The 24082-nt window shown below is 39.8% G+C and overlaps 1 protein-coding gene across 1 annotated transcript in view; it reads right to left on the bottom strand.

Moving 5' to 3' along the window:
• SORCS3 (sortilin-related VPS10 domain containing receptor 3) overlaps nt 1-24082 on the bottom strand; it is a 618532-nt gene that overhangs the window by 55895 nt on the left and 538555 nt on the right. The window contains exons 15-16 of the mRNA XM_011977522.1: nt 8486-8603; nt 7349-7482 (exon numbers count right to left, since the gene is read on the bottom strand). Coding sequence (XP_011832912.1) covers nt 7349-7482; nt 8486-8603 — 252 coding nt within the window. The remainder of the gene's footprint in view (nt 1-7348; nt 7483-8485; nt 8604-24082) is intronic.

Raw genomic sequence — 24082 nt, 5'->3', positions numbered from 1 at the left:
CTCTCTGTATGGTGGGAATATTATATAATGTTGTGGTACTAGCTATCTCTCCCCAGTTCTGCGTTCACTCATGTCAGGTTGGTAGCTTGAAATCTGCCATGATGGGAATATGTATGATGATCAGCAGATACCATTAATCAGGGAGTATTTATTTGTTTGTTTCCAGAGAGCCAGCAGTTAAATATTTATTAGCACACTGCTGGATCTCTTATTTCTCTTTTTATTTTATTTTTTGATACGGTGTCTCACTCTGTCACCCAGGCTGGAGTGCAGTGACGCGATTTCAGCTCACTGAAACCTCCAACTCCCAGGTTCAAGTGATTCTTCTGCCTCAGCCTCCCAAGTAGCTGGGATTACAGGCACCCACCATCATGCCCAGCTAATTTTTGTATTTTTAGTAGAGATGGGGTTTCGCCATGTTGGCTAGGATGGTCTCAAACTCCTGACCTCAAGTGATCTGCCCACCTCAGCCTCCCCAAGTACTGGGATTACAGGTGTGAGCCCATGTTCCTGGCCTGAATTACTTATTTCTAAGCATTATTTGTCTGTGGAAATATTGGGCTGTGGTGTATCCTTACTACCTTCTCGAAAATTCTCCAATTGTTTTCCGAGGTAAATCTATTGAATGTCCTACTAACCCTAGGGCTTACCTTCCTATGAAGGAAGGGTGCTCTCTCTTAAGCAATTTTAAGAATGAAAGAAACATCTTAATAGCCTTTGCTAAATGTAACTGTGTTTAGCAGTTCTGCTCAGCTCTGCTACCTGTTGGCAATGCAGTAATTTTAAAAGGTGCACCAGGCATGTTGCTTTGCCCCAAAGAGTAAAAGAATTTCATTAATATTTAACAACATTAGTGGAAACTGGCTGCCTCCAAGCTGTGGACGTCTTCATTAATTTCTCCTAAACGTATATTAAAATATCTCATACAGCCCAACCTCCTTCCTAGCTCCGAAGTCTGCATGATTAGACACACAAGCAGTTCCAGCTGTTGCTACAGCTTCCTGGGGAAAGGCGTTTTTCTGTTGAATTGTGAAGTTTGGACAGAATGCACCAGAAAGTTTGATTTGCCTCGGGGAAGTCTGCTGCTGCAGATTCTGCAAACATACACACATTTTCCTTCAAGAAATAAGTCACCTCTGTCTTTCTCCACTATAACAGCTTTAGAAGTTCTGAAAGTTTAGGAACAACTTTTTCATTTCTAGGAACCTGTATGTCTTCTAAATTCCATCCAGGGAAAAGGCTTAGATTCTAAAGGAGGGATAGCCAGGACAGTGTAGAAATAATAATAATAATAATAATAATAATAATAATAAACCTCTGTGTGTCAAAATACAAAGGGATACTTTTATTCTTGGATCCAATCTCCTAAGTTGGTAGACTGGAAAAGAAAAGCAAAAAGGGGAGAAATGACTATGCCAAAGATTGTACACAGCTGGCAGTGGCAGAGGTGATAACAGAGACTCCTGATCCCTGTTCAGCATGAGTCCAATCCCATGGGGCTCATCAAGGAGACCCCTAGTCCCCAGGAATGACATTCTGAGACTCTTGGAGCCAACCAAGGAGTCATGGTCTCTTCTAGACAAGCTGCAGGGGCTCTCAGACCACTCACAGCCATATCACAGCCTCCCTGATTCCCATTTCTCCATCCTCCCATCTGCCAGTTGAGATTCCAGTGCTAGTGATCTACAGGCACCCTGTTCCACTTTAGCAGGCAGGATAGCATGGTAGGTTTGGGATTAGGCAGATAGAGGTTCTTGGTAGGCATGGGCTGAGCACTCAACAAACACAAGCAGGCTCAAGAGCAACAAAAACAATGGATTAATCATTAACATCATCATTTAGCTAAGACATAAGCCCAAATACAGCCGTAAAGAAAGATTATAATTATATCCAAAGCATTTCAGAAATTGCTTGGAAAATCCAACAATCATTCCTCAAATATTTCTCCTAATTTAATTCCATGCTGTCCATCTGCCTTATCCCTTTACTCACCAACAACCTTCTTATATATGTTTTCTTTAGGTTTATGTTTTCTTCCTGTTTTCTCAGTCTCTTATTTATTTCTTTGAAGTACTGCCTATTTTTCTTTTCTTCCTCAGCAGGAAGTCTACATAGTCCCATCGCCACCTCCTGCAGGAAGCCTTCCATGATTACTTCAGTCCACAGTGATCTTTTTGTTCTCTTTGTTTTGTGTATCTATAGCATATACAGTCAGAACTAGTGCTGTTCAATAGAACTTTCTATTATAAGAGAAATATTTTATATTAAGCTAATATGGTAGCCCCTAACTAGTGCAATGAAGAAATAACATTTTTTATTTCCTTTTAATGCAAATAACCACATGTGACTATGATAACTTTGGACAATAAAATTCAGCATTATACTCATTATTTTCTGCTATTCCTTCTTTTAGTGCAATAACTCTTTTGTATACATTGTTTATTGTCTTGTTTATCCTCTGACTTATCCACTGTGGAAACACATCCTTGCTCGTGCTCCATACGCAGAGTACTCAAGCTTACTCTGGGGAGCCACTAGATTAATGTACTTCGGATACATCTGAATGTATGTGCTGTGACACCCCCAAATCTCCTCCCCTGTCTTCTACATCACCACTCGATAAACTTGCTTTGTGGACGTAGTGCCGTATGGGACATGGAGGTAGCCTGTAAAACATAGTAAGACTCAGGACTCTGAAGTCAGAATAATATTATCCTGAGTGAATTACTTAACATCTCTCTGTTCCATTCCTTTATCTGTAAAATGTCTATAATAGCAGACTCTCCTTCTGGGAGTTCATTGAGAAGATTAAGATAATTCACCTCAAAGACTAAAACATCTGCTACATAGTAGGTGCTCAGTAAAAGTTTTTGTTGAGAGAGAAGTTAGGTGAATGAGTGAAAGAAAAGAACTCCTGGGCATAATAATCTCTGGTTCAACCTGGTTTCTTACTGAACAAGTGAATTCAGGTCTCCTGGAGGGCTACTGCCTCTCAAGAGCCCTCCTTTGACTGTAGAGGAGCCTGCTCGTGCACCTTTTCTGGCTACCTGATGGTCTCTAATAACCTTTACTCTCAATAAGGATTTGTTCCTGGTCCTTATCCAGCGCCATGATGGAGGTTGCTGCAAAGTGGCTCTCTAGGGTACGCTTGAGGCTGGCGGATTTATGAAGCTCTTATGCTGAAACATCGATCTTTATGCAGAATTCATACTTATTACTGATACTCGCTCTGGAGAAAGTTGTGGAAGTGAATGTTTTGCTACAAATAAATGCTTCTGAGAATCTAGAAAACCTCCTCTTTTCTTGCAGAAGAGGGACAGAGGTAGAAGATATCTTCCCTCTGTGAATCCAGGTTGCACTCCTCAATTCTTCCACCAATGTGAAGACATTTAATCCATCCTCCCCAGTCTTTACTCTTCCCTCCCAAACTGATTGAACTAGGTGATACCCTCTCTCTACTGTCTCTGAGGCTTGAACTCTTCCTAGATCAGTCAAATGAACCTGCCCTGATTTGGCCTAGGGAAACATTTAAATGGACTGTGCATGATAATCACTGGTACTAAGTGCACTGGGCATTTCAGATGCCTTTGCTAATAATACTTCCTGCTAGAGAGGACCACTGAGAAGGGGACAAGGCTATAGGCCATATGCTGATTTCTGCATTAGCATTAAAGACCAGCAAACAGACAAAATGTATTTGATGGAAAAACTGTATCTTTTAACCAATCACTATGCTTATTAAAGTTAACTTAAAAATAAGAAGACAATTTCAAATATTCAGTCTCATTGTCCCCCCAAAAATCACTGTAAATAATTCAGAAATTTCAGTAATCAAAAACAACTTCACCCCTACTCAGTAGTAGTAAAAAAAAAAACTTTATAGGCCATGTGATTTTGTGTGTGTGTGTGTGTTCTGAGATTATGACCACAAACCCAGCATCAAGCCTTGTCTACTTCTCCACTCTACTCAGGTGGCTCTTCTATATTATTTTTAATATGAGGTGTGATTGGCTACAGAAATGCAAACATACACCACCTTATATGTCAAAAAAAATTCTATAAAATATTTTTGAAGACCATACACCTATTATGATTCTAGTACCAATGGTCAAAACTACTTCAACGGAAATTGTTTTAGTGTTAAGGAAATATTCTACCTTATATTTCATCAACAGCAGTAAACCCAAGTCATTTGGGGATGAATTTTAATTTTAGAGTAACTAAACTTGGAAACTCTATTTTTTTTTCTGAAGCAAAATGAATCTAAAATAATAAAGACTTGTTTGATTTCTTGAGAAATGGCAGGGTGTGGAGGAGAGAATGTGAATTTAACTAGATCTGCACTTGAACCCGGGCTCATTTTCTCCCAGGGATGTAACTTCGATCAAGTAACCTATATCCAAGATGTTTCTTCTCATTAAAATGGCAATGATAAAGATCCTGACATTACACGGTCTTGGATCCACATAGTACCTCTACCAGTGCAAGTATGAGACCCACAGAAGGCCTGGTAAAGGCTCCCCTTCACCTCTCCCACCATGCTTTACTTATAGTTGCATTCTGACAGCACTCCCTAAAGAAGGTTCAAAAATACTTTGAGCAATGCCACCAGTATCTAACTAAATGGATACGACCCCAAGATACTACTCTGAAAACAGTGCTTATTTGGATGTATAAACTTTGGTTTACTTGCAAAAATGCCATAGGGACCACTTAACCCTAGGGTATAAGAATAACAATAGCAGCAACAGTAGCAGCAATAGCTAGCTTATGTTGCATTTCTACGTTGTACGTCAGTAGGATAAATGCCTTATCTATATTAATGATGTATATTAATATATTAATTCATTCATTCTTCCTTAGGATCCAGTGAGGTAGATGTTATGTATTTTTATTTTGCAGCTGGAGAGATGAAGTCACAAAGATTAAGAAAATTTGCCAAGGTCAAAAACTGTGACTATCAGTGCTAGAATTTTTGCCCAGACCAGTAAATGTTACTGGAATTACTGATGAGAAAATATTTTACAGTTCTTATTTCTTCTCACTTGTGATGCTACCCAGCAATGGGTGAGGGTCTATTATGGCACACAGAGACACAGGAGAATATGTACCATGACAAATTCAAAGACAGTATGCCTCAATGGAGTTAGTCTGCAGAAGGACATAAGGAAGCCTGAAATTAATATTCTGAATATTCAGGTTGACATCAATATGTCACAAGCCATAATTTTGAGTGGCCTACTGCACTCATTGCTATGACTATTTTTGCTTAATTGTGATTAATAATTGAAAATATTTTTCACTATGTGAAAATATACTTTGTTCCCAAGGGCTCAAAATGGTCACAGAAAGGACCCTGCTAGTAAAATTTAAATTCCATTTAGCATGTCTCATTTTCATGACTTTCACTGAAGCCACGCTTTCCCAGGTATGAGTTTAAGGATGAAGAACAGGTGGAGAGCAGTCAGAGTCACTCCTCTGGCTTCCAGGTATATTCTTAGCAGAAAGTGGGAAACAAAGGATAGTTTCTAGTACAAATCAAGCTTAAAAACCAGCTGGATTAAATGAGGCTGGAAGGAGTGAGGCTGTCATTCAGGGGCAGCTGCTCTGTGCCCACTTGGACTTACTCTGGCTTTTTGATGCCAGAGAAGCCCAAATGCAGCTCTATCATTGCCCTGCCCCTCCCAAGTTTAAAGGCCAATGCCCAAGTCCTTAGTTTTGTCTTTTAACAAAGACAAAGCTGGGATGGGCTACCAAAATATTCATATTGAACTTTAGCTTTTTATTGTGATGCAGAGGAAGAATTCATCCAGCTGGGATCAGAGTCCTATGTACCCATTCCCAGAATTGGGGAGGTTTCTGACCCTCCTAAAAGGAATGATGTTCAGAAACATGCTACAACTATTTATTGAATGTTTACCACGGGCCAGGCACTGTGGATGCAGACACAGGGGAAGTCTAAAACTCCTGCATTCATAGCACTTACATTCTACTGGAGAAGGATAGGTGATAGTAGAACAATCAAAAACATGTTCATTTTGTATGGCAATTAATACTAAGGAGACAACAAAACAGGGATATGCTAGACTGTGCCAGGGTATAGGTGAGATTAGGTGGTCTCAGAAGGTATTTCTGAGAAGCTGATATTTTTGCTGAGACATGAGTGACCCAAAGGTGCTGGTCATGCTAAGATGTGGAAGAAATTCTTGCATTTTCTGCTCCCTCTGCTAGGAATGAGCCAGGATTAATGAAGGTGCAGGAGATGGTAATGTGGTTGCAATACAGTGAATACGGTAAGAACAGTAAGGATTTAGACATGAAAGTAATTGCAGGGCCAAATCACCCACAATGGAGGAAGCTAAGGAAAGAAGATCAGATTGTATTTTAAGCGAGGGGGAAGATACTGGAGTATTTTAAGTGTAGTAGTGATAAGATATGGTTTGAGTTTTTAGAATACCATCTCAGTTGCTGTGAGGAGAATGAATTTTAAGTGGCAAGGGTAGATGTGGAGAGAGTTCGATTCCTGGAGTGATACCGACAGCTGCGAGATGGAAAGAAGTGCTTTGAGTTAGAATGTGTTTTGGAGGTAGAAACTGCAAGGACTTGCAGATGGCCTGGATCTGACAGTGAAAGAAAAGGAGAAACCAAGCCCTTCTGGCAACTGAGTGGATAGCTGTGTGTTTTATTGCAGTAGGAAAAACTGGGCAAGGGACTCCTTCCAATGAGGGGGATTCAAGAAAAGCTTTGCTTTGGCTGCCTTAAGTCTGATATCCCTGGTAGTGAATCAAGAGGAGATGAATGCTGAGTAGATAGCCAGACACATATGTGTCCAACCAAGAGAAGGGGGAGGCCAGGGCTAGAGGTAAATATTTGGAAAACTGTCTATAGGTGAGATTTGAATTTCATTAAGTGTGATTTAAAGTTGTTCTCTGTTGCTGTTATTAGGGGGAGAAAAAGGAAATAAGAGAGAGGTCACGTGGAAGAGCACAGAGTGCATGTGGCTGGAGGCAACAGCAAGGCAGTAGTTCTCTAACCTCTGTCAGTGCCCGGCCCAACTTCTCCAGTACTTTCCAACACAGCTGCTCACTGCAGATGAGAAGCACCCCCTGGAGATGCTGCTCTGATGGAGCAGTGACCCTCTCTGTGAAAATGCCTCAGCCTGTCCTCCTTCCAGGGATGCAGACTTCCCATCTGGCCCAGTAACTAGGATGGTTGGGCCCACAGGCCAGCAGATACACCTCGCATCTCTGTGTCATGCTTCCTCTCCTAACTTTATCTTCACCCCACCCCACCCCACAGACAGGTGAAGACCTGGTTGGAATTGGTAATAAAATGCCAAACAACTCACCACTCGAAGTCCCAGTTGGCACAGACACAGGGTTCTGAGACCACTGATCCTGAGTGGTCTCGGCCCAGGGCACACTGAGCTCCTGGCTTACGTTTCTTGAATATTTTCCTTTCTCCCATGACACAAGGCTCTCCCTTAGAGAGAAATTCCATAGTGAGAGAGACAGAAAAACAAAAAGGTGGTGAAATAAACCAGTTGTCAACAAGAAGCATTAGCCTGTTCATTCTCATTTAGGTACTTTATGTAGCAGTCTCATTCTCAGTAATGATCCAGGAGTTTCAAGAATAAAAGTGCTAACCTTTTACTACTACATAAAAGGAACATTATGGGAGGTGGGCCCACTTCTACCCTCCACCCACCCAAGCCAGTGATGTCTACATCATCCTGTTTCTGCTCCACCTCCATGAAGAATGTAAGGACTCCAGGCATCTTTGCAGACCACCAGGCATTTGCCCAAATGGCTTCAGTAGCAATTCTAGTGGAAAGGAGCCCATTTCTGGCACATTTTTCACATCATCTTCAGAGGGAAATTGAAGTTGACCCAAAATGTTCCCTCTCTATGATAAACGACCATGCCCAAATCCTAATTCCCAGTCAAGGACAAAGAAAGGAGAAGTTGATACAAATTACAAGAACCCAGTGGTTCTGAAGAATGCAGAAGCCTGCTTATTTCTCACAGCAGTAAAAATCTACCATTGCTATACCTACTCACCCCGAAACCCTTTCTCAGTGGACCTGTTCCCAGTGCTCTGGGGCCCTCATTTCAGGCTAGTCTGAGAAATGCTCTCGCCCTCCACATTGACAGATGAAATGAGCAACTCTTGGAGGCCTTCTAGCTGTAAAAAGCTCATTTCTCCATGGATAGAGCTAAAACCCTAGGTTATCATCATCACCTTTCCCCCAGGCAGCTCAGTGATTTCAATTAGTAGATAGGATCCCAGGGTGCGAGATGGTTCCTAAATGTCATCCGGCCCTACTGGACCTAAGTGTGTTTCACCCTTTTCTTCAAATCCACCCCCACAAACTCAGATGACCCAGTACCTTCCTCCCCTAAACAGGAAGGCTCAGATAAGACCCAACCAGGCTTGCACTAGCTCCTCCTCCTAGAAGCCAGCAGTCCACCTCCCTGGGGTGTACCTGATTGAGCAGGTGCCAGGTCTGATAGTCCTCCTTGGTGCAATGCCGGCTGAAGATAGATTTGTAGTCCACTTTCACCAATTGCCATTCGGAGCGGAGGCTGAAGTGGCCAAAAACTCTAAGCGTTTAGGGGAGGAGTGGGAGAGACAAATGGAGAAGGTCCCATAGTCAGTCACTAATGCACAGAAACTGGGAAGGAGATAGACATTCACTGCAGCCTGGACTTTAGTTGTTCTTCCAAAGTGAGCTCCTTGAGGGCCATTGAGGAGAAAGCCCACTATCCATACAACTCAACCAACTGGCATGTCATTCACATGGGTTTTAAATCAACTATGTTTTAAATTGCAAAAGTAATATATGTCTATTACAGGAAGCATTTAAAATATAGAAAGCCCAGCAAAGAAAAAAATTGGAATTGGTAGTCCCAAACTCACCACCCATATAAAATCCTTGTTCAGATTTAGATAAACAGTCTTCCCATTTCTCCTTAATGCAAGCACTGGCATTTTACCTACCCATGTCCACTGACAGGGACTCAGTTTCCTCATCTGTAAAGTGGATTGTACATATGTATGTTGGGGTAGAAGGAGTGAATTTGCTAATTTAAAGCACAACTTTGCTAACTGCAAAGTCCTGGTTGAATTTAAGTGTGTTAGTTGAAATTCCCACTGTTTAATGCACATAAATACCTACCCTCCCTCCTCCTTCCCTGAAAAGAAAAAAAAAAAAAAATCACAGCAGACTCATAAAAGGAACTCATATTTATGTATAGTAAAGAAGCACACCATCTGTGACTTAGATAATCAATACTGACCTTTTCAAAGCCCAGCAGTTGATTGCCCTATAAATATGAATGATCAATTGTTTCTAGAAAAATAGGAAAAAAAAGACTGATCATCCATACTCTACTCGGGTGGCATGTCTTGCAATTACAATGCAAGACATCTATCATAGTGATGTAAAGGGGAGACCGATCATGCTGCAAACTTAAAACAACTGAAGTCTTTCAAGGAATTGGATGGCTTCCATTTCAGCAAGACTTAATCACACTACCAGCCCTGGATTCTCCTCTGCCCAAGTTCAGCTACTGTTATGGTGACATCTACAAGATTAACTCTCTTCCTGGGTCATTTTCTTATGCTCTCTAAAAGATGAGGATGCTTATGGGAAAGGTAGAGGCTGACAAAACTTGTGAAATGAAAAAGAATACAGAGTTGTTTTTGTAGATCATCCAATTTACAATACATCTCAGGATCAATTTTGAATGTGCTTCAGATAAAAGTTAAATAAAACCTTTTAGAGCCTTATCTAAAAGAAAATTAAGCAGACTTTGAAAGAGAGACAGGATCTCTCCTTTAGTAAAACTACATGGGTTTTGTATGGATCTAAGCTCAGCATGGGGTAGCAGAAGCTCTGAGCCTAGAATACCTGCCATAGGCAGCTGACACTGTGGAGCAAAGCAAACCTAACTCCCTCTCCCTGGGTTCTCTCTGCTCTCTTGTATTCTTGCTAAATCCAGTGGTTTCCAAATCCAATTCATCGATGCCAGGTCATCCACTAAATTATTTCCATTTCTTAGCTCTGGATTCATTTTACATAGAGGTCAATCCATCTTAAATCTTTAACAAAACAGTTCTCTCTTATCAAACATTTTTGCTTGTTTGAAGAGAGGACAGTTAAACTGATAAGCTCATCAAGGGAAAATGAAACAAACAAACAAACAAAAAAACAGTGGGAGGAGACCTTGACAGATATCTTTTTTTATCTCTATCGAGCCTTCAAAACTGTCGCATTCAGATGCCACTTCCACCAGTAAGTCTTCCCTGACTGGAATACTCCTAGTGCAGTATGTTAATGACGCTAAACCAAATATTTCTGCTGACTCCAAATAGTTTAAATTTACTTCCTGGATTACAAAAGACATCATGTCAGATTAACCACATTCCTTTCTATGAAAAGGTTACTAGGCAAACAGGAGAGGAAAATGTGAAGCACATGATTTGCCTGGATACCAGCATGGCATTTAACAGGGTCTGTCATAGGAATCTTAACAAAAAGATTGAGAAAATATGAGCCAGGTACTTGGTAAAATTATGTGGCTGAACAGTACTTAATTAAGACATTAAAATCAACCAAGAGGGAGGTGTGAGTAGTCCGCTGCAGGGTTCTGTTGTCTGCTCTTTCTTGTTCATCATTTTTATTAATGACTTGAAGACACGAAAATAATGGTCATCATTGGAAATTGAATTTTTTGACGACATAAAGCTGGAGGAAGCACTCAATATGCTCGATGGCAGAAGCAAGACTCAATAAGGTTGTGACAGACTAAAGATAGGCTCAACTTAATAAGGTGTGATGTAACCCAGAGAAATGTTAGCTAGATCCTTTCCATGGTAATTGTATAAGTAATGGATAAACGAAATGGGGCTTGGTAATTTTCAGGTTTAATAGTAATAATAATAGCAGCTTAAGAGTTTCCATACACAATGTGAATACTTCAGGGAGACATAAAATATTTAACGTGATCTTGAAATGCAGTAACAGAATTAGATGTATTATCTAGAACCAAAGATAACCTGGTCTTTTCTACACTAACTAGATCACCAGGTAAATTGTGGTTGCTTTTGGCTGCTACCATTCAAGAAGAACATAGACTGAGTGTCTGAATCTACGGTACATGTTTGGGCTTTGGTAGTGGTGGTGAAGTATGCCTCTGCTTAAATTTTAAACAAACAAAAATGTGCTTATCAGCATGTATGTATTTATCTATAAATAAAAATCACATATATTTTGTCAGATTATTCATAGGGGTTCATAATTCCTAAAGTTTGAGGACCACTGAAGAAGAGAGTGATTAAGATGGTGCACTGCATTGAACGGTGACCTGCAATAAGATATGACCACTTCCTATTCCCTGGAACTGTGCATGTGACCTTATGTGGGAAAAGCATCTTTGCACTTGTAAATCAAGGGTCTTGAGTTGAGATCATCTTGGATTATCAGGGTGGGCTCTAAATCCAATAAAAGACACAAAGATGAGTAGCATGCAGTGGGCAGAAGGCCATGTGCAGACAGATGCCAAAATTGGAGTTATGCAGCCCAAGCCAAAGAACACCTGGAACTTCAGGAAGATGGAAGAAGCAAAGAATGAATTCTCCGCTACAGCCCCAGGGGTAGTAGAGGCCTGTTGACCTTTTGATTGTGGACTCTAAACTCCAGAACTACAAGAGAATAAATGTCTGTTCTTTTAAGCCACTAAATTTGTTACAACAGCCACAGAAGACTAATACAGGTGGCAATATGATCCAAGACCACTTTCATCTACCCAAAATGTGGTGTAAGAACTAAGGCTGCTTAACCTGGACGTGACATAGGAAAGTGCAGTGAGGGAAGAGCAGCAGGTGGATATTCTAGGGAGCTCTCTTGCATGTAAAAAATAACCAAAAATAAAAGTGTGAAAGTTTATAAAATGTGAGAGAACTTTCTTCTTCTTCTTCTTTTTTTTTTTTTTCTTTTTTTTTTTTAACAGAGTTTCACTCTTGTTGCCCAGACTGGAGTGCAATGGTGCAATCTCGGCTCACCACAACCTCCACCTTCCTGTTCCAAGCAATTCTCCTGCCTCAGCCTCCCGAGTAGCTGGGATTACAGGCATACGCCACCACACCTGGCTAATTTTGTACTTTTTTTAGTAGAGACAGTGTTTCTCCATGTTGGTCAGGCTGGTCTTGAACTCCCGAACTCTGGGGATCTGCCCGCCTCAGCCTCCGAAAGTGCTGGGATTACAGGTGTGAGCCACCACACCAAGCCTGTGAGGGAACTTTCTAACAGACAAAGGTTTTAACAACAGGAACAAGAGATGCTCAAAAGTTAGCAAGCATAAAACTTCAAGCTCAGGCTTGATCAATTCCCAGGGCAGATACGGGAGCATGCAAGCATCATCCACGTGTACAGCCTAACTGACCCCAAGCCTCTAAGAATGTCCATGTTCGTGGTCTTTCCAACTCTTTGAGCTATCCATTACTGATCTCAGAGTGCTCATTTCAGGACAGAATACAAGAATAGGTGCTCAGTCAGGACTTACAGACTTGTTCAGATTGTTCTGTTTTGCAGTCCTCACAGGTACATTCCTTTCATGTACATTTCTTTGGCTTCTTTCCCAGATTTCCTTATATTGTGTTTCCCAGGTCTTTCCCCAAACTATAAACTGACACACTAATATGTTCACTCAGGAGTGTGCTAGTCTGCTCTCCTTTGAAGTCACTTTCGTGTATCAGATGCAAAATTTTAATCACTTAAACACTGGTAGGATTATGAGCTTTGCTCATTTTCTCGATGGGCCCCAAATAAGATCAGTGGGGTAAAACCCCCTGGCAACTTTCAGACATTAATGTATTCCCCACCAATCCACCCATTGTCAGCTCTGGGAAGAGCAAAGTTCATTGTGGGTCCTTTCCTATGGGGCATAAATGACTCAGACACATGGTCTCTTTTGTATAGACCCAGCTTCCCTAATTCTGTTCAATATCACATTAATTCATTGCTCTTCTGATTAGAGCCTATGGAAGCTGAAGAAATGACAGAAACATAACAAAATAAGCAGGGGATGAAATTAATAACTAATTCAAATATTTTTCTTCTCTTTTCAAGAATACTCAAGGAACAGATGTTAAAATTTACAACAAGATCTGTGGAAGTAAGAAACCAACAGAGAAATTGAAGTGGGCGTCATCGTAAACCATGTCCATCACTTTGGAGTGATAAACACCGAGAAGGTCCTCTTGACCCTGAATTAGGAAAAGAGAAAGTCTAGACTGCTTCTAATTGATAATAATAATTTTGAAAATAATCAATTTCCAGAAAAAAGGTTTCCCATCTGCTGGAAATACTCCTCTTAAGGAGAGCCTGTTACCAGCAAAATAGGTACAGCACACTCCTCATACGTGTGGTACTTTTACGGAGGGTACAAAGTGGTTCACGTATCATTGGAATATTAAAGCCCAAGAGATGGCTAAGATGGAAGAACCAAAGGCATGGAGCATCTTTAAAAGATACTATAATTCTCAAATCGGGCGATACTTATTTCAAAAAGTCCCCTGTGATTCCTCTGGCAACACTGAGCTCTTTCTTCAGAAGCTCAAATGGTCCTGTTGTCTCTAGACCAGAGGTTCTCCAACATCTACATCAGAATCATCTACAGGGCTTGTTAAACATAGAATGTCTCACTCCCCGAGTTTCTTATTAGTGCATCTGAGGTACCTAAGTATTTGAATTTCTAATAAGTCCCAGGCGATGCTGATGTTGCTGGCCCCAGGACTGTATTTTGAGAACAACTTCTCTAGACCACCAATCCAGAATTTCAGAAATTTCCTGTACTTTTGGTGAAATTTTTGTCAACTAATTAAAAAGCTTCTTAAGGCTGGAGATACTTTTAGTACTTCTTTGTATCCTATGGAACCTATCAACAGTAGCTGCTTAAAAAAGAATGGCTAATTGATCATTGAATGCCAACAGAAAAAAACAAGGTAATTCTAGAGCGTGGAATTTCATTCTTAGGTCTTTGGGAAAGAGAAACTAATTCTTAGTATGGCCAAACCCACTGTTATTAAATCCCACTTCCCTGCAATTACCAAGATAAACTATTTTGACATCTTTTTTCAGAAACCCATTCCTAGCCCCCTTTTAAAACTCAAAGCATATTTTCACCAACATAATCAAACCCCCATCATGTGAGATAATGTGGGTGAAAATTTTGAAAATCACAATAGACAACAAATGTTTATTACCATCATCATCATTTTTACTGTTGGAATCCTCATAGACTCATCCAAGGACTTTCTCATCAAGGACTTTCAATAGGCTTGGCTCAAAGTCCCTTTTTCAAGGTACTTACTAACTTCATATGTTGGGACTTCCTTTTTTATTTTATTTTTTCTATTTTTTTTTTTTTTTTGAGACAGAGTCTCGCACTCTTGCCCAGGTTGCTGGAGTGCAGTGGCACCATCTCGGCTCACTGCAAGCTCCACCTGCCAGGTTCAGACCATTCTCCTGTCTCAGCCTCCCTAGTAGCTGGGACTACAGCCGCCCGCAACCATGCCCGGCTAATTTTTTGTATTTTTAGTAGAGATGACTTTCTTTTTTTATTTGACATCTTCCTATTGAGCCTTGGAGAAAGTGAACACCTCATATATAAATATAGATGACCGCTTGGAAACAGGTAGCCTACCCTTTGGTTTCCTGAGGAAGTTGCTCCCAACCACAGGAACAAAACAAATGAATTCTCTATGCTATTTCTCACTATATAGATTTTCAGAAAAAAAAAAATCAATTAAAATTTATAACTCCCGTTTTTCTCTTTCCTTTTACCTTGCCAACTGGATTTTTCATGGGAGTTTTTGACAACCACTCAAGATTCACCTTCTTCTTGGACTCTACAAACCTAAGAGGCCATCTCTGTCTTTTTCTAAAACTCCTCTGATTCTAAATGCCTACACTGCTAACATGACTCTGGTTACAGATGGTCCTCCTGTGCTCTTGAATTGTTGTTAACATATGGGTGGTCTGGGCAAGGTCGCAAGAGTACTGGGCAGGGAAATAGAAGACTTGGCTTTTCTTAGACATGGTCTGCCATAAAATTAATTAGGTGACCTTGAGCAAATCACTTCATCTCTCAAGGATTCATCTTTTTTAATAAAAGATTATTTGAAATCAGTGACACGTGTTCAAAGAATGAGTTGCAGAAATAGCCTACACGGAATGTGGCCCTTTCGAGACCATTTCTAAGAGTTTATTTTCTTTCAATCCCCACGTCTACCTCAAAGTATACAAGCTATCCATCTCCTGGTAACCCTATACACAAAGGATTTATCTATTACAGTCATTCATCTTTGTCTGCACTGGCATTTCTTTCATATAACAGATGCTTAATAAATAGTTCTGGGTTGATTAATGATAGAATTAATCTAACAAAATCATTCACTTCTTCCAAAATTGAGGTAATAGCTTCATCTGCCCTTATTTCTGGGTCAAAGAATGTGGCTGAGTTGTGTATCATTTGGAATATAGAAGGACAGAAACAATCTCAGACAAGAAATTGCAGCAAATGCTCTGTCCCTTGTCACCCTGGACTGTGCTAGGATTTCCACAAACAAATATGATTTACTGGGACCCTAAATAACCCACCTCCTTTAATCCACCATTCAGACCTGAGTAAGCCTTTCAGGAAGGGGAATAATTAATTTGAGGGAGGGAGGCGGTTCACAAAAATAAGATTTCATTAGAATTCTATACACAGAGAGGGTTAGCTACTCATTAATTAAATGATTTCAAAGGGGATCTCTGTATATAATTGCTATAATTTAGGTGGAAAGAATGCCACACTAAATGTAATTAGAGGACTAGGCTCTGTAAAGATGTTTTCCTCTTTATAGGAGAGCAGCCCTGGGTTACCTGACTCTCCCCTGCATAGTCATTTGAGTCTTTTTTAGCCTCCCAATTATGCCAACGTTTATGCATAGTTATGAAAGCTGAGAGAAGTTTTAAGAAGAGAATGGTTGACCACAATCCTTCAAGAAAGAATAAGAATTTGTTCCTAGGAAGTCACTAGAAAACATTGAAAAGGAAGAACAGCACTGTGGGAGTTATATTAGTGGACTTCACTGCAGGCTGACTAATGAGTGCATCTTTGATCAAACTCAACTAAGATAATATCGTATTGCCATTGACTCACAACTGGGATGTCCTTCTTTTCTGTCCTCAGAGACTCCAGTACCTGCAACTCGAGTTCTTCTAACCACCAACTGTCCCATTTCCATCTGCTGGAATAACATCTTCAGAAACAGAGCAGGGCAAAGCCAACTCTGCCAGCCCCTTCCTGAGTTTCTTCCTTCTGTTACTGCCTTGACTGGACTGCCAGTCTTCAGGCTAGAAGCCTCTGCATCAAGAGACCCAGTCCTCAACCTGCTTTTCCTCTGCTTGTGATGGCTTACCCCACACCTTGTCTTGTCCAACTCCTACTCCTTCTGTAAGCCTTAAGTCAAAATATAGATAGTAGGTTTTGGTTGGGGGATAAAAGGGGCAGGAGAAAAGCTTTTCAAATCTAAATATTTCCTAGAGACCATCCTTATTTCCTCTTTAAGAAACAAAATGAATCATAAAGAACTCATGGTTTTCTTTCCAAATATATGAGGTTTCTTCCTTTTTCTTTTCAAAGGCATATAAATTTATTAATGTGAGTATGGGCATGGAAGTCATATAGAATATGAAAAACTGTGAGGTTTTTATTCTTTGTTTTCATCACCATCATTTTATTTAAAATCTCTAATTTAATTGCAAATATTTAAAGAGAATGTGGTTTCAACGATAATCAGCTCTTTGAAAGTAGTCTAGACTTTGTATTTGGCTCAATGTATGGTTAATATGTTAAAATATATTAAATGTTTAGGAACAGGACCACACAGCAGGAAGTGAGTGGCCAGGGAGCGAGCATTACTGCCTGAACTCTGTCTCCTGTGAGGTCAACTGTGGCACTGGATTCTCATAGGAGCATGAACCCTACTGTGAACTGCACATGCAAAGGATCTAGGTTGTACATTCCCTATGAGAATCTAATGCCTGATGATCTGAGGTGGAACAGGTTCTTCCCAAAATCAACACCCCCCACCTGCACCCTCATCCATGGAAAACTGTCTTCCATGAAACCAGTCCCTGGTGCCAAAAATGTTGGGGACTGCTGCTTTAAATCAAGCTTTCTAATAATGTTATTCAATATTCAAAATCATTCTAACCTTTGGACTACTTGGTCTATTGGTTTCTAAGTGAGGTTTATCAAAATGTTTTCCTATGATTGCAAACCTTTCATTTCTCCTTGCATGTTTTATAGTCTTTATATTATACAACCACAAAACTATACAGGTTTTGAGATTATTATATTTTCTTGGTAAGTTTTTCCTTTTAGTTCTAATTCAAATACCACTTTTCTATTATATCCTCCCTGATCTTTCCTCCTTGCTTCTTTTCCATCCTCAGAAGAAAATAAAATCACTCTCCCTTGAATTTCCGTAGCATTTTATCTGTATTTTGGGTGTGACCCACAGCACTTCCAAAATGTATGAAAAATCATAGTATATGCACGTAAGTGTCTTATTCTCTTTGCTAGATTTTAACTTCTTAGAACTTTGCCAACTCACATAAGTTGTGCCTTATGCATCACAGGTGCTTGTCATATATTTATTGTCTGAGTGGCTGTAGAAAGAATAAAGTGCTTAAGCACAAAAGTGTTCATATTAGATGGCCCAGATGTTCCCAATCCTGGAACTACAGAGGGTTCCTTACACTTTAAACTTACTTTCCTCATGTGCAAAATGAGGAAAATAGCAGTATCTAACACGATATTGAGTTGTATTTTATAGTGATTGCTATAAATTAACAAATTAATAATTTAAAACAATTATTAGTATAGTTATATACTACGATTATTTACTTTGTCTTTGCTGGATGTCTAACTATTTTTTTGGGCAGACAGTGTGCCTTATGCTTTTATATCCCCATTATCCCTACCCATAAGACTTTGCAAACAGTAGATGAGCAGATCTCAGTCAAATAACAATAATAATATTACTAGGCCAGGTGCGGTGGCTCACGCCTGAAATCCCAGCACTTTGGGAGGCTGAGGCGGGCAGATCATAAGGTCAGGAGTTCGAGACTATCCTGACCAATATGGTGAAACCCCATCTCTACCAAAAATACAAAAATTAGCTTGGTATTGTGGCACACACCTGTAATCCCAGCCACTCAGGAGGCTGAGGCAGGAGAATTACTTGAACCCAGGAGGCAGAGGTTGCAGTGAGCTGAGATCTGCACTCCAGCCTAGGCAACAAAGAGAGACTCCATCTCAAAAATAATAATACTAATTAATATTACCTACATTAGGGAGAAATTATTGAACACTGATGGTATGCTAACCTCTATGCATGGATCATCTCATTTTATGTATTATTCCCATTTAACAGGTGACGAAACTGAGGTTCAAAAAAGTTAAATAACTCATCTGACAAGGTTACACAGCAAGTAAATGATGAAGCCAGGGGTCAAACTTAGGTGTTTGCAGCAATCATTCTAAAACAATTCTCAGCAATGTGCATTTTCAGCAGGCCTGTTACTCTTTTTTAAGTCCTTCATGACTCATTAGCAATCATTTAACTGCACAGTTTCGCACCGGAGTATGGGCAATGGGATCCTCTTACCTCCAGCTCCTAATAGCCTGTTTGCGTAAAAGGCAGAAATGCCTTGAAATATATAAAAGTGAAAGTACAGTTGGAGGAAAAAAGGAGAAATCTGCAGAGAAGAGGTTATCTAGAAAGTTCCAATTATGACCCTATTTGTCTCAACGTCTAAAGCATCTACTGCATGAAGAATGATGTACTTGACTCTGAGCTATTGGTCTTCAGTTGGGAATCCCTGAGGTATACAAAAGAACAAACAGAATTATAAAGTTTCAGGGCTGGAGGGGTCTTTAGGGATGAGCTTCTGACCATCCCTCTTCACATGCTAGCTGGGGAAACTAAGGCCTGCTCAAGGACATAAAGAACTGGAACCCAAGTCTCCTGACAGCCAGCTCTCTCTTCCAAGCTGACTGCTCTTCATGGGAAACTTTTTCAGCTTGCAGGCAGAGTCATGGTGTGCCATATGTGACTGCAGTACCACGAAAACTTGAGGAATGCAGAGAAGAGAAGTGATTCACATCCAGGGCTGCAGTTAACTAGGAAAGGCTTCAGCCAAGACTGACTTTCCAGATTTCACTGGCTTTTCTCCCAGGCTCCTGCGTCTAAAGTGTGCTCTGCATTTTCCAAATTCCAGCCTGCCACTCTCTGTAACTACAGATGTGTGCTACCAGTTTCTTCTAAGACAGAGGATCTTCTTTGATGTGCTAAGAAGTGGCATTCCCCTGCACAGCCTTTCCCCTCACTCTATTGGATCAAATGAATCATCAGAATGACAGGGACAAGGATGAAATGAGCCTACTCCTATCCAGAGACAGCTTAGCTATGCTGCTCATTGAGCTACTTGTGTGGGTGAAAGTCGGAAATACTAGGGTGATAGAGTCTAAAATGGGTTTCATGGGTAGCCAGCAAGCTGAGGCCAGGCAAAGGCCCTCAATTTACAAATAAAGAAGAACTCCTGCTAGAAGTGAGGGAAGAGGAGAAATTCTCCCATCTGTCCAGGGGTTTCCCTACATTCATATAGATAAATGAACTGCAATCAACTGCTCTCCAGTGACCCACTCTGGCTACACGCAACTTCTCCCTATTGACACACTGGATTTATTTCTCATTCCTCTAAGCAAATAGTTAAACGTGCTGTGGATTCCGGTGAGTCATACACCATCTCCTCTGCCCCCTTCATCCAGGACTCAGAATTAGCCATTGCTAGGTAACTACAAATCCCGACTCAATCCTTTCACCCAGCCTCAACTCCGTTTACTGGCTGGATGTCATTAATTTGAGAGCAAATTATTACAAACCTGGAAAACACTTCTAAAATGCCTGCAGATTTATGATGAAGTCATTTCACAAAAGGTCACAGGCAACCCTGCTATAATTAAATCTTTCATTAATTTTTAAAATACACAATAACTTACAAATGCAGCATAAATTAACCAGATGACCTTGAAGAAATTATTTAGAGAACTGTTTCATCAGAAGCCACTATTTAGTGATTTCCTGAAATTTTATTTTACAAGTAGAATTTGTCTATTTTCCATTCTTACCTCTTACTGGGTTCTAGTAGTATGTTTATTTGAAATGATTTAGTATTAATTTAGTCAGGGCATTAGTTAGCACTGGGAAGTGATGGTACACAGTTGAGGCTCTTTCTTCCTTCAGATCACAACTTCAAAGGTAGAGAAAGAGTGACCCACATCATCATCAGGATAAACTCAAATGCAGCCCCTCCCTTTCATTATCTGGGAGATTATTTTTTTTAATGTCATTTTAAATTTATCATTTTGATAAATGAGTTCCCTTTTTCTCATTATAAAAATAATGCACTCTCATCATGAAAAATTTGAAAACTAAAAAAATCTGTAGATAAGAAAATAAAAGCCTCACTGGAGGTAACGCTTTTAATATTCTGTGATGTTCCTTTGATTCATTGGCATATTATTCTTTCTCAGACTAGGCAATAAGCAAAAATCAAACTGAAGCCAGGGTTAGGATCGTTGGAAGTTAGAGGTACCCCGAAGCCCTTAGGCTTTAGCACTATCTATCTCCCCCATTTCTTTTCTCTCCTTTTCTTTACACAGATATACACACCACCACCACCACCACCACCACCAGCACCACCACCATTTAAAAAGCTCAGAATTGGATTATAGAACTGATTCCATGAATGCCAGAGCTGAAGTCAACCTCATTCAAAATTGATCTTTCCTCTACTGGGGATGGAAGTGGCTTTTAAAATATAAACTTCTTAACAGTGACTTTGACTATTTTGTTTATGCCCTAGCCCAGCTTCTAGAACTCTTAAAACAGTGCCTGCCTTGTAATAGGCTATCAATATATATTGTTGAGTAAAGAAATAATAAATGTTCTTGTAACAGCAACACTTGATTCATGTGGACTCCTGAATCCTCTTTTAAATGTTCCTGTAAGAGGTCAGTTCTCTCTGAAAGGCCTGGCTCCCCATGCCTCCTCTTGCCTCTGCCTCAAAAACCCCTCCTCATTTCCCTCCCTCCATGAAGGAAGCTGCTGAGGACAGATTTCAAATCAAAGCAGAAAGAGCATAGTCGTGGTAAGACCAGACATCAGCAGACAACAGCTGCTGATCTCCAGAAATTCAGGCCACATTCTTGGCTATTGGTGTGTGTCCATGACACCTGATTGTTTTCCCATTAGGGTGTAGATGGGATTAGTGGTAAAGGAGGTCAGTGGCTACAGGGCGAATTGCATTGAGCAAAGGCCAGACATGAACTAGACTTTAATAGAAATAGGCAGGGGATCAACAGCAAGAATCCTGCAAGTGGAGCCTGTGTTAGTTACATAATACAATGATTGGCAAGGTGGTGGAAAGTGGCAAAGATTAAAAGTCTTGAAAATAAGTATGGGGGGAAGAGGATGGTGGAAGGAAAACCGAGAAAGAGACTAAAAAGCATTGGAAGAGAAGAAACAAAGAAAGGAAAATGATTTCTAAGATAAACAAAAAGAAATCATCCTATGTCCAAACAACTTTGATTCTTTTCTCAAAACTAACTAAATCCCTTTAACGGGCTTGAAAGTTTAAAGTCCACAACTGTGGGTGAGAAAATGGGGTCTGCGAATCTGTAGAAGATGAGGCTGGAGTTGAGCAATGACAGAGAATCTAAGAGATGGAAACAAGGGAGAAGATGGATATTTGAGATGGGATTTGGACAGGAGGAAAGATGGGGAAATTAAAAGAGCTATAAGAGAGGAAGGGAAAGAGGGACACTGTGTTTTCTCATGTCGTTAAAATGTCATGACATTTCTCAGTTTCCTACTTTGTGTCAATTCCTGAACCAAAAAATAAGAAGAATCAGAAAAAGTATCAAGTTCGGTACCTGCTCTTAAATAGTTTGCCATCCAGGCCAATAGAATTACTTACTCACCATATATTTGCTGAGCATCACCTACGCATGAGGACAATTATGTTCAGTGCTATGGGGGATAATAAATAAGACACAGTTGCAAGCCTCCTCAATCTTACAGAACAAATAAAAAGCCCTGGCATTCTATCTGCAAAGATAATCAACATGTAAAACAATCAGAAAATAGTGCAAGAATTATTATTGCACTATTGGTGCATATTAAGAGTGTATTATTTGTGATAATGCCAATTCACCACGATTCACCAATTCCACTTCTGGCTTGCAGCTCAGAGAATTTCTTCCATGTATGCATGTGGAAGTATACATAAAGATGTGGTAATACTGTTTGTAAGAGCACATAGCTAGAAATAACCTAAATTTCCATTGATAAGAAAATAGATAAATAAATTGTGCATATTTATATCATGACAACATGCCATATAGCACGAAAAGTACCTGTACCAGATGGATATGACCCCAGATAGATAATATTGAGGGAAAAAATCGTGTAGAAGAATATTATTTTTATAAATTATACATTTAAAAAACATATAAAATGATACCACATATATTTCTGTGAATACATAAGTGCTAAAGGTGTCAACATACATTCTAGAAGGGTTTGTGGAAGGAGTAAGGATAGTAAGTCTGAGATGGACAATAATGAAAATATCATTATTATCAAATCTATCTGGGATTTCCTGTATATTTTATTTAAAAATCTGAATCAAAGTGATAACAGGTTAATATTTATTATTTTCAGGTGGCGGGTACACAAGCTTTGTAATATTATTCTTTGCATTATTTTTTATCTCTTAAATTTCAACAAAAACCTGTAAGACAATCATATAGTTATGAAATTGCAGATACAGAATCTAAATTGTGAATCACAAATTTAAAATCTTACCAGAGCAGGAGGGCAACTTCAATGAACAAGGAGTGAAATGGAACAGCCGGAGATGACATGTGTACACCAGGCGAGGGGTGGGGCAGAAACAGCATACCCTGTCCAAAGTCGGCAGTTGCCATGCAGCTTCAGCACAATGTTGGACTATAGGGAGTTGGACTTAGTGCTGCCAGATGTTTCTGATATTGCAAATGTTGGCTCCATTGGAAAAAGTACACACCAAGCAAGATAAACCTGTGAGTCACTGTGAACCCCATGAAAGGAATTCAATATAAGGAAATGAGAAAGAACTTGGGCTTCCTGAAAGAGGTGAGACTTATATGTGGGGTTTTGATAAGAAATGAGGAGTGTTTTGTTTTTTTTTTTTAACAAAAGCTGAATGTACCATTTGTGACAACATTGGTGAACTAAGAGGACATTATGCTAGGTGAAAAAAGCCAATTATCAAAGGACAAATACTTTATGATTCTAGTTACATAAGGTATCTAAAATAGTCAAACTCACAGAAGCAGAGAATAGAATAATTGTCAGGAGCTGGAGGAGGGGAAAATGAAGAGTTATTCAATGCGCATAAAGTTCCAATTATGCAAGATGAGTAAGTTCCAGAAATCTGATGTACAACATAGTGCCTGTATTTAGCAATACATTATTGTACACTTTAAAATACATCAAGAGGACAGAACTCATGTTATATGTTCTTACCAAAAAAACTCACAAAAGAACAAAAGGTAATTTTTGGAGGTGGTGGGATATGTTTAGTAACCACGATTGTGGTGATGGTCATGGGTGTACGTATACATCCAAACTCATCAAAATGTATACATTAAATATGTGCAATTTTGTGTATACCAATTATACCTCAATAAAACTTTTTTAAAGAAAATAAGCAACCCCATCAAAAAGTGGGCAAAGGATATGAACAGACATTTCTCAAAAGAAGACATGCATACAGCCAACAGGCACATGAAAAAATGCTCATCATCACTGGCCATCAGAGAAATGCAAATCAAAACCACAGTGAGATACCATCTCACACCAGTTAGAATGGCAATCATTAAAAAGTCACGAAACAACAGGTGCTGGAGAGGATGTG

Source organism: Mandrillus leucophaeus, unplaced genomic scaffold, assembly GCF_000951045.1.
Source record: "Mandrillus leucophaeus isolate KB7577 unplaced genomic scaffold, Mleu.le_1.0 Scaffold18, whole genome shotgun sequence".
NCBI lineage: Eukaryota > Metazoa > Chordata > Mammalia > Primates > Cercopithecidae > Mandrillus > Mandrillus leucophaeus.
The sequence above is the reverse complement of the archived record's forward strand: the minus strand, read 5'-3'. Positions and strand labels throughout refer to the sequence as shown.